We start from the raw sequence: 10,841 nt of genomic DNA, 5'->3' as shown, positions 1-10,841 counted from the left end.
GCTCATAGTATAAATGAACTAGTACTACAAGTTGTTACCATGCAAAATCTCACTTTTACTAACCGGTTAAAGTTTGCAACTAAATCCCACAGTGAAACTACACACTGACATTTGCAAATAAACAACAGAATACGTGGCTGGGATCATACAGCATGATCATTTCTGTTCAAAGTAGAATGTGTAGTATTGTAAGCTTCGTTTAAAGAATCAGTATGTAATATTGGCAGTATTGTAAAAAACACACAGTGTGTAAAAAAAAAAAGCCTCAGTATAAGCCATTCGCATGTTACAAAGGCAAAGACATTTATTGCAATTTGCAGTGTCAGAACTTAATTTTTACATCATAATCATAAATTATAAAAACTTTACAGCATGAAATTGTCATTTGTGTGATTCCAAGTTATTCAGTCCAGATCTAGAATTAATCTCTTTTGTTGATTTTAAACTGCTCTTAAAACTTTGAAGTCAGACATTTCCTTCCTTAAAAAAAATATTCACAAAACCATGATTAATGATGAAAATGTTCAGAAAAATCAGTTTATTACTTTTAACATTTCTTCCATAGATTTGGACGAACTCAAGTAGTAAAATTGTTAAGCTAACATGGCTTCCTTAATGGAGGCGAGGTACACCGTTCAGCCGTTGAGCATGAGATCACAAACAACGTTTTACTTTGACTTGAATACCAGAACAACGACAACATTCATTCCCCAAATTTCAGCTGCTGTTCTTTCTGTAAACCGTGCAGCTCCTTTGCTCGTTCTTTCAGCTCCTCCGCTTTCTTCTCGTCCTTCTCTGTACCGTCGCCCAGTTTGTACATGCGACTGGCGTTGGCGCAGCCCCACACGTGTCCCAGCTCGCAAGCTCTGTTGGCGTACTTCAATGCTTGTGCCATGTCCGGTGCCAGTGCTTTGGGATTGCCCTCGATGAACATGGCGCTCAAGTTAAAGCAGGAAGGAGCGAAGCCACCGGCGCAGGCTTTCTCATAATACTGTCGCGCCGCTGTGATGTCAGAACCTCCTTCCATAGATCGTCCATCGTGGGCCAACAGGCCAATGTTGTGACAGGCATCCACAGACTTCTTTCCTCCGGCCTGGCAGGAGCGCATGAAGTAAGAGTAGGCCGTTTTCAGACACTCGCTCATCCCACCTAGTGGTAAGATCAAGATTTAGACTTTAATATAGAAATCTTTATGGCTCTCATGCAATAAAAGGATATAAAAACAAGCTCTGCAGTCAAGACATATGTGAGCAATTAATTGTGATGATAATTTTTAATATCATGCAAAACCTTAGCAACAGGTCACAGCGGTGATGGATCACTGTGCCGCCCTCATTCCCCTGTAATGCCAACTGTAATGTCAACTGGTGATGGTTTTCCTGTTTGTGTCTGTGTAATGTGATGTAGTCCATGTGGGTGGTGTATGTGGGGACATGGTGGTGGGTGAAGAACTCTATGTAGTTCGTATTTCATGTTTTTGAGGCTTGTATGGTATGGTCAGTGAAAACAAATTTCCTATTTAAGGACAAATAAACTAACTAACCAACTAACCTTATAGCATTGTACTGTAAACGGTGTCTTCGGTAGACTGTTTAGCTTGGCTACTTAAAGTCATGTGTTTAATCTCTCACTTAAATCCGTCCATCTGTGCACGACAGCATCAGGACCTACTCTCCCACTGAGTTTTACATTTCTTTAAAATAACAACAACACGTCCTCTTACATGAACATTTCTCCAGGGTTTAAACCCAGTGCTGTTGTTGCTGCTTTTAATGTTATTACAGGTCTTTAATTGTTATTTTATGTGTGATTTGGTGATGTAACTGCCGTGTTTACCTTTGCCTGTGATGTGATAAGCCCCGAGTTTGTAGCAGCTCTCCCCGTATCCGTGCGTTTCACAGTTATGTTTGAGCACCTGAGCTGTCGCTTCGTAGTTTTTCTTCACCCCTTCCAAATAATCTGCGAGTCTCTGGCAACCTGGAAAAGAAAAAAGAAGAAGAAATTTCCCACGTGGAGCTGGGATATGTGTGTGTCTACTTCTTTTTCTGGTTTAAAAAGATATTTTTTCAGGACTAGTGGACCAAAACCTGTTTGTAATGAGTCAGAACCTCATCTCTGAGGCTCAAGGTCAGGATTAATGAATTGTAGTTATCTTAATGTAGCATCCCACCAAGAATAGTGTGCGTTACAGGTATTACTCATATTGTGGGGACCTAAATATGTTTACACAGTCATATTATGGGGGTGGCCTTGACGATTACATTTTATCATCAACATTTTTACATTTTAAGGTGAATACATGTTGTATGGTAAGGTTGAGGTTAGGTGTCCAGGTATTACAAATGTTGTGGTTCACCCAAATCTGTTTACAGTCACATTATGCGACTTATCTTCCTGATGGGGACAAAAAGTAAGCTCACATAACGTAAATGACTAGATTGTAATGTTAAGATTTTATGATTAGGATTAGGCCAGTAGTAATTATGGTTAAGGTTAGAGAAAGTCTCCAGGAAATGAATGGAAGTCAATGCAATGTCCCCTGAAGTCACGTAAACCCAACGTGTGTGTGTGTGTGTGTGTGTGTGTGTGTGTGTGTGTGTGTGTGTGTGTGTGTGTGTGTGTTACCTTCAGGGTCCTTCTCACTGTGGCACTGGAAGCTGTATTCCACTCCCAGATTTTCCAGAAACTGCTTCACTTCCTCCTCGTCTTTAAAGTTTACAAGTCCAGCCATGTTTTAAACGTTAAACCGTTCTTTCTTTCAGATAATCACATGTGTAGCACTTAGGCTAAAAAAGCTCTCACCACATCCACTGAGACTTGTGACCTTGGTGGACGAATGAATAAGCGACGTCGCTGAAAGGGTTTCCTTCGACTAAAAATCTCAGTAAAGATAGTCACGGTTAATCGTTGCTTTAAAAGCTCACCAAAGTCTCTCATTTAAAACGTTTCCATTGACAAACTAAAAGCATGTTCCTGTGTTACACCACTTGCTGGTTTTACCCTGACAGGTTTCCGTAGTCCCGCCCCCTTGGTGGTTTACTTCCGATGTTGCGACCTTTATGTACGGGCTGTCAAGGCAAAAAATAACCGTACTCCTTCGGGTTGTTTCGTTAAACCTATACTCGCTGCAGTGATTAGTCGATACATTAAGAACATGAATCCCGCTACAACAGACTGCTGTCGATATGTTTGCACCCAGAGCGCTTTTCCGCAACGGAGGCGACAACAAGTGAGTTAGCTAGCTGCTGTCGCCGCTAACGCCGCCGCCGATGCTCGGTGACAGATAAACATTAGACACCGCAGATCACTAAAGCAGATAAAACCGCAACCGCACTACGGACAGCGAGTGGTGAAAACGACACCAGTCTGTTACACATAAGCTAAAATTAGTGAGCATTTTGTTCTTTTCTTCTCTAACAAAGCTACGACCATGGCCTGTAGTTTCTTCAACACGGTAAGTTTCAGATTTTGCTTTCACTTGTTTTCTGTGACGTCTTAATATTAGAATCCTGCGAGAATAAACAGCATCATTGGCAATTGGCATTTAATGTTTAAATGTTATATTTGACTATCCGGAATTAACATTCCAGATGGGGCTGCAACGATTATTTGATTGAATTGTCAACAATCTTGATAATCTTTAAGTGTTTTTTTTTTTTCATTGATTCAAAACAACCACACTGATTTTTAATCTTCTTAAATTGCACCATACAACAAATAAATAATTAAAACTAAGGATGCACGATATTATCGGCAGATATTGGGTACCACAGTAGGCTAAATAGACTGCTACCTCCTTGACTTCTATGCTGGTGCCTTATACAACTATTGTTTATTTTTGTGTTTTGCACAGTGGAGAAAATATGTTTTTGCTGCAACATGACTGGGCAAAATATATATTTTAATATCACTACTGAAGAGACTCGTATATATCTGTGTATAAATGAATGAACAAAAAGTCCAATATCGTGCATCCCTAATAAAAATTAGAACAGTTTTGGTTTGTGGAAAAAACAATGACAGTTTTGATCAACGTTTTTCAAAAATCTTCAGACACTTTAAGGACCAAACAAATACTCTATTTATTGAGAAAATGATAATCAGATTAAGCGGTTATGAAAACATTTGTCAGATGCAGCCCTAAGTACAACATCCACATGATTTATCCACATCATTTCGACATTTTTACCATTTGAAATGATGCAGATAGTTGTATTTCAGATTTGTCTATCAAAATAACAGTGAGATATCGTATGTGACTGCTAACTTTGATAGAGATATCTGTAATTCAGATGTTTGTTTTTGACAAGTCAAAATACCAAAATTCTGTAATTCAAAATGACAGTGTGAGATGTCTTTTTTCAGTTTTGAAGAGGCAAAATAACAAATATCTAGGAATAATCTAAGTATTTATCTGTTCTACATATCCAGACTAAGTACTGTTAGAATAAATTGCCTTGTTATGTTATTAAATGTATTTCAGGAAGAGGCGTCTCCTGCGGCGCTGACAGACCTATGTCTGACCTATGTGAGCCAGAACTTTGAGTGTTTCTGTGTGAAGCGTCCTGATGGTTCTCTGTGCTTCAGAGAGGCTGTACACTTCCCACAAGAGCTAGCAGACCAGCTGCTGGCCAAGATGGCGACTGAAGGTAAAAATCACTCAACGCATAATGCTGGTCATTTCTGAACCGTCACAATCGGTGAAGTGAATGGAAGCTGGAACTGTCAACACCCAGGAACTCGGGGGGGGGGGGGGGTCTCAAGGGTCAGATAGTAAATCTCGGAGAAACTTCTCCACTATCCCATATTATTATCTAATCAGGAGCCAGAATTCCACAAAGAATCATCTCAGTGCTGATTGTCCATGATTAAGTACCCAATCCTCAAAGTTAAAGAAAAGTTTGACGACATTGCTATCAGATAGTCCGATTAGCTCAAATCAGTTGTGATCAGCTCAGCGTGGTCTCGGACGTGAACGTTAACATGTCGTCACTCCGCAGGTCTATTGAATGACAGTACAGTGGGTGTGTTTCGTAACTGTGAATGCCTGCGTCTGAGACGAGCCTGCATCCGCACGGCGCGCATCTCTGCAGAGGCCTTCCAGAAAGCCATCTGTCCTCACAGACTGTTGGAGCTGGATGCTGCCAGAGTCAATGCAGACCTCACTATCCATGATATTCTACAGGGACTGGCTACCAATAAATACTGTCAGGTAAAGTGGGAGTATTGTTTGTGTGTTGGATAAGCACCGCTCCCCCAGTCATCAAATAAAATAACAGCTTGTTGATTTTGTTTACTTTTTTTTAAACACTCCACAGGAGTCCCTTCAGCGTCTCAGCTTAACAGGTCTCACCATGTTTTCTCTGGAAGAACCAATCCGGTATCGCTTCAGCTCACTCCGGAGCCTCCGCTCGCTCTCTCTAGCCAACGTCGACTTCTATGACTCTGGGTTAGTGGACGTGTGTTCCCTGCCCCGTCTGGAAAGTCTCGACATCTCCAACACCTCAATCACCAACCTCACCCCTCTGCTGGGCCTGAAGGAGCGCCTGCGCTCGCTAACGCTACACCAACTGAAGAGGCTGGAAATGAGCACGGCTCAGCTGCTGGGAGTCATACGCCAGTTGGATGTACTACAGGTCAGTCGAGGCTGGAGCTGTCGATTTTGTTATTATGCTTAAAGTACAACATTGTCATCATTTTTGTTTCGATGTTTGTTACCTGTGGCTCTGCAGCACCTGGACATCAGCGATGATAAGCAGTTTACCTCGGATGTGGCTCGGCAGCTGCTTGGACAGCCAGGAATCCTTCCCACTCTTGTTTCTCTGGACGTATCGGGGAGGAAACATGTATGTATACTTGTTTTTGCCTATGTAATTTCTCTGAAATCCATCGTGTGAGTTGTCATTTCTTTTCATTTCTCACACGTGTTGATATTTTAGGTGTCCGATGCAGCTGTGAAAGCATTCGTTGAGGAGAGACCAGGTATGACCTTTGTGGGACTTCTGGCTACAGATGCTGGTTTTTCTGACTTCCTTTCTGGAGAAGGAAATCTGAAGGTATACAGATGTATGGATTAACACCAAATACACTGGTGACTGTTGCACAGAAATGTACTTTTGCTAAAATATCCTTTTGCGTGTGGCCAGGTAACCGGCGAAGCCAACGAGACCCAGATCTGTGAGGCTCTGCGACGCTACAGTGAGAGAGAGGGTTTTGTGAGAGAAGCTCTGTTTCATCTCTTCAGCTTGACACACGTCATGGAGAAACCACGACCTGACATTCTTAAGGTGAACTGACAAAAAAATTTCTGCTTCATCAAAGTAAAATGTAGATCATAGGTAGTGTTGTCAAACGTTAACATGTCAACGGCGTTTAACGCCGTCAACATTAACATATGACGCGTTTCCATGTCGACTGACCAGAAAAAGACGTGTGTGACGCCATGTTTACGTGACTCCGGATTGTTAAAATGAGTCTCTAAAGTAACGCTCAACTACATATGCAGTACACAGGTACGCTGGTTATTTGCAGCGCTTCTCTTTTCGTTTAATAAACAGACCGCTCCAGTTCGACTGTAAACGCGCTAACACCGCTAAAAGGAGCTAATGCAGCTAACGGAGCTAACTGGTAAACAGTGCCTGGACTCCGGTGTCGTGGCACGTAAACATGACGTCATGCGCATCTTTTTCCGGTCAGTTGCCATGGAAACGTGTCATGCACCTATTGCACAACACTAATTATAGGTAGTCTTAATGTGCATAAACATCTTGCATAACTGTCCAAACTGACCAATGCAGATTTTGGTACAAATGCAACAGATATATTGACAATATAAATATTCTGAATATAAAAACAAAACTTAAACCAAACTTTTCGTTTAATAATAGTTTAAGGTTTAATAGTTTTTCAAACACACTACTACTTCCTACATTCCTACATTATTATTCCTAAGCCAAAGCAATATATTTACATAATTCAAGTTCCTAATCAGTCATATTTAATGCTCTATTAAACTTTCATTTGTCCTTTCGTTTCTTTGTAGTTGGTTGTTTTGGGCATGAAGAATCATCCTGCAACTCTGAATGTCCAACTGGCAGCGAGTGCCTGCGTGTTCAACCTGACAAAACAGGACCTGGCAGCAGGAATGCCAGTCCGACTCCTGAGTACCGTCACTCAGCTCTTACTGGAGGCCATGAGGACGTTCCCGAACCATCAACAGGTAATTTCATGCGCTGTGTCTCGGTGGTACATGTCGTTCAATCAGTCACGATAAATGAAAAACGTGTCTTATAAAAGGTCCTTTTTACCTGAAATAGTTTACTAGGAGATAAACAAAATAGGGTATTTGAAGTTTTGTGGGCCATGGGGCTGAAAAATCTTGCCTGTGACTGGAACTTGGACCAATCACAGGACAGTTTAGAGACTTTGTCGAGGGATGACTCAAGTGTCTGATGCAATCTGTGTGTGGATTGGATCAAAGTGTGGATTGTGACACCCTGTAATTTCTGATGTGCTGCAAAAATGGCCACAACTAAAGAAGCTGCTTCCCTATTTCATATTGGAAAATTTGGGATTTGGTCATAGTCGTATGTTTGAGCAGGTATGTAGGTCATGCATAATTGGATCATGTATTGTTTAATACAATTTTGATGACGCATTTTCTGTAAAGGGCACAGGGAGAAGAAGCACACATGATGTGAACCATATAAGATTATTTCAGACTCCAAAGCACTGATATCTGCTCTGTTTCGTGTGTGCAGCTGCAGAAGAACTGCCTGTTGTCCCTGTGCAGTGACCGCATTTTGCAGGAGGTTCCATTTAACAGGTGTGAATTACAAATTGTGTTGTCGGTATCATTGTATAGTAACACTTCTGTTATTTCTTTATTTATTCTTTTTTTCAATTTAGTTAAAATCATGTCCGTTTTTAACTTAATAAAAAGATGTGTTTATAAGCCTTTCTTTTGTATTGCCACTTATTCTTAAATTCCTTTTCTTGAATAAAATGATGATTGAATTAGTATTAAAGTAGTAAAATAGTAGTATTGTTTTGAATGTTTTAAACATTTTGTGATTTATTTCTCCTCTGTCAGGTTTGAAGCTGCCAAACTCGTGATGCAGTGGCTCTGTAACCATGAAGACCAGAACATGCAGAGGATGGCTGTGGCCATTATTTCCATACTGGCTGCAAAGGTTCAGTATATGCTTTGATGTATTAATAATATCGCTGTTTATAACTGTTTACCCCCCCCCTTTTTTCTTTTTTTTACTAAATTAAACGTTGTAACATTTGCTTTTCTCCAGTTGTCCACAGAACAAACAGCTCAACTGGGAGCAGAGTTGTTCATTGTGAAGGTGAGATCGTTATCTCTGCTGTTTGCTCCTCCATTGTTAATCCTTTACCAAAAAAATGGAAAATAACCTCTCTCTCTCTACCCCACAGCAATTGCTCCACATAGTGCGTCAGAAGGCGACTCAGGGCGTGGTGGATGCTACCCTCAAATTTACACTGAGCGCGCTCTGGAACCTTACTGATGAATCACCGACCACCTGCCGCCATTTTATCGAGAACCAGGGGCTGGACTTGTTTATTAAAGTTCTAGAGGTACACGAACATATTCACATGTAAAGAAACAGAGCTGCTAAGAGCACATTTCCATATTAGTCAGTCATCACACTAAATCATGCATTGCTCAGTGCTATTGCAGCAGGTATGAACGCCTTCAGGGCAGTATGACTCACTGTTGTGTTTTTTTTTCTGCTTCTGCTTCCACCGTGCTCCCTGCAGTCCTTCCCCAGTGAGTCTTCTATCCAGCAGAAGGTTCTGGGTCTGTTGGTGAGTTAAGCGCTCTGTTTTTACCCTGTAGAAAAAAAACGCTGAATAAATTACAATATTAAGACATAATTATTCCCATTTCACCTTCTGTTGTGCAGAACAACATTGCAGAGGTCGGGGAGCTGCACGGGGAGCTGATGGTGCAGGGGTTTCTGGACCACATCAGTACTCTGCTGCACAGTCCAGAGGTGGAGGTCAGCTACTTCGCCGCAGGCATCCTTGCACATCTGACGTCACGAGGGGAGGAAGCCTGGACGTTGAGCGCTGAGCTACGATCGTCACTGCTGGAGCAACTGGTAGGAATGAGCAAAAGTGCTACTCATGTTTAAATACACTGTTCCCAATCATATAAATATGTCGGTATGAAGTGTATATGTTTGTGTGCTTCTACAGCATGCTGTCATCATGGATTGGCCCGCGCCAGACTGTGAAATGGTTGCCTACAGGTGAGCAGCTGCTTGCATGTAATTTACATGGATATTGTTTGATATTGATTTGATTCACTCAGCTCCTCTTATTTTTCTTCCTCCCTGTCCTGTAGGTCTTTTAACCCCTTCTTCCCTCTTCTGGAGTGTTTCCACACACCCGGTGTGCAGCTGTGGGCAGCATGGGCCATGCAGCACGTCTGCAGCAAGAACGGTGAGTCACAGATGCTGCAGACCAAATCCTGTCTTATGGTTTGACATAGGAGCCCGTTTACATGCAGTTTCAAAAAAATTTATTGAAGATAGTTGATATTTAGTTAAATGTCTCCCATTGCCTTCCTTGATGTACGTAGACTAGTCCTACGCAGAACAGCGGGGTTGTGGACACTGTCCCTCTCTCTCGGTCGTTGACATGAGAATCCATGCAGAACAATGAGAGAGCAAATGATGTGATGCCTGGGAAATGAAAATTCCAAGACCTCCGTCTCACCAATGAAAATGACAAAGACTGACTTTGACCAAGATCCCAAGGACAATCACTGGTCCAGATGCAGAGCGTGCTGCAAATCAATAAAAGTGGATACCATGGGTGAAGCAGCTCTTACAAGTTGCCCTCCCATCTTAAGCTGTGTTGGCACATTCGGTCCTTGAATTTGTCCTGAAAAGTCGTTGAATTGGCTGCATTTGAAGGTGAGGTGTGTCCATCTTGGTGTGAGGAGGACGCGCCCAGAAAAACAGGTGTAACAGACCTCGCAGCAGTAAAGGATGTATAGATGTCTGCATGAACAAGCCCGTAGGAAATTGACTGTGTCATTTACTCCTCTGTGTCTGCAGCCACTCGTTACTGCAGCATGTTGCTGGAAGAAGGCGGCCTGCAGCAGCTGGAGAACGTTCACACACACCCAATGACCCACAAAGACGTCAAACTGCTGGCTGAGAGCATCCTGGAGAGCCTGCAGCGCCACAGAGCGCGCACTGGTCAGCCGGCAAACGCACAACACACAGGTCGCCGCCCACCGCCACAGTGACCTCGCCAAGGTAAAGACGCACACAAACTGTTGGTTGTTTGCTCTCCGTCTTAATTGCTAGCCAGAAATGTTTATAGAGATTTTCATACTTTCATATTTTCCTTTCAGAAAATTAGTCTCCCTGACCAAGAGAAAGACTTAAGTGTGGACACGCCACCACTAAGGGGGATTTTGTATGTGTGCGTGCGTGTCTGTGGTATGTGTATCTAACGCACAAACACACTTTATTAAGAATCCCGGACAGAAACGGAGCAATTCTTTGCACACACACACACACACACACACACTAACCTTATTTATTTTTTTGTGTTCGTTTCATAACGAAAATATGTCTCTGTTAATGTGGGTGGGGTGGGGTGGGGGAGGGTGGGAAACATTTTAATTATGATAATCTGTTGGGTCAGTGAAGGTCAAATTTCATCATGAGGCTTGTTTGTGCTCGTTATCATGATGTTCGTACCAAAAACACGTCAGTGCACACATACAAATCTCAGCCGGGATGGAAAACCTCAGAGGTTCATCCAAGTGTCAGCGCTCTGCAGCCCCCGTGTGT

General features: G+C 42.2%; 2 protein-coding genes across 2 annotated transcripts; one reads left to right on the top strand and one right to left on the bottom strand.

Annotated features, from left to right (window-relative positions):
* Positions 1–703: 703 nt before the first annotated feature.
* coa7 (cytochrome c oxidase assembly factor 7) lies at positions 704–2,896 on the bottom strand (the record flags this gene model as incomplete). The annotated part of the gene is made up of 3 exons (XM_083888605.1): positions 2,626–2,896; positions 1,837–1,977; positions 704–1,149 (listed from the first exon to the last, which is right to left on the bottom strand). The coding sequence occupies exons 1-3, from the start codon at positions 2,729–2,731 to the stop codon at positions 704–706; spliced, it is 693 nt and encodes a 230-aa protein (XP_083744731.1). The 5' UTR covers positions 2,732–2,896.
* Positions 2,897–3,071: 175 nt separating this feature from the next.
* On the top strand, positions 3,072–10,531 carry zyg11 (zyg-11 family member, cell cycle regulator). The gene is made up of 18 exons (XM_083888487.1): positions 3,072–3,454; positions 4,484–4,649; positions 5,001–5,212; positions 5,319–5,636; positions 5,733–5,846; positions 5,940–6,056; positions 6,147–6,287; positions 7,043–7,219; positions 7,761–7,825; positions 8,093–8,192; positions 8,304–8,354; positions 8,443–8,604; positions 8,788–8,835; positions 8,934–9,131; positions 9,229–9,281; positions 9,377–9,474; positions 10,095–10,298; positions 10,397–10,531. Exons 1-17 carry the CDS (start codon positions 3,431–3,433, stop codon positions 10,286–10,288), a joined length of 2,238 nt encoding a protein of 745 aa, XP_083744613.1. The 5' UTR covers positions 3,072–3,430; the 3' UTR covers positions 10,289–10,298; positions 10,397–10,531.
* The last annotated feature ends 310 nt before the right edge of the window (positions 10,532–10,841 follow it).

Source organism: Microchirus variegatus (assembly GCF_963457635.1).
Source record: "Microchirus variegatus genome assembly, chromosome: 4".
Classification (NCBI taxonomy): domain Eukaryota; kingdom Metazoa; phylum Chordata; class Actinopteri; order Pleuronectiformes; family Soleidae; genus Microchirus; species Microchirus variegatus.
This window is presented reverse-complemented; position numbering and strand designations above follow the sequence as displayed.

Coding starts and splice junctions, on each gene's coding strand:
- zyg11 (XM_083888487.1), top strand. CDS start 3,431: ATGGCCTGTAGTTTCTTCAACACG. Junction 3,455..4,483: donor CCTGTAGTTTCTTCAACACG/GTAAGTTTCAGA, acceptor AATGTATTTCAG/GAAGAGGCGTCTCCTGCGGC. Junction 9,132..9,228: donor CGTCACTGCTGGAGCAACTG/GTAGGAATGAGC, acceptor GTGCTTCTACAG/CATGCTGTCATCATGGATTG.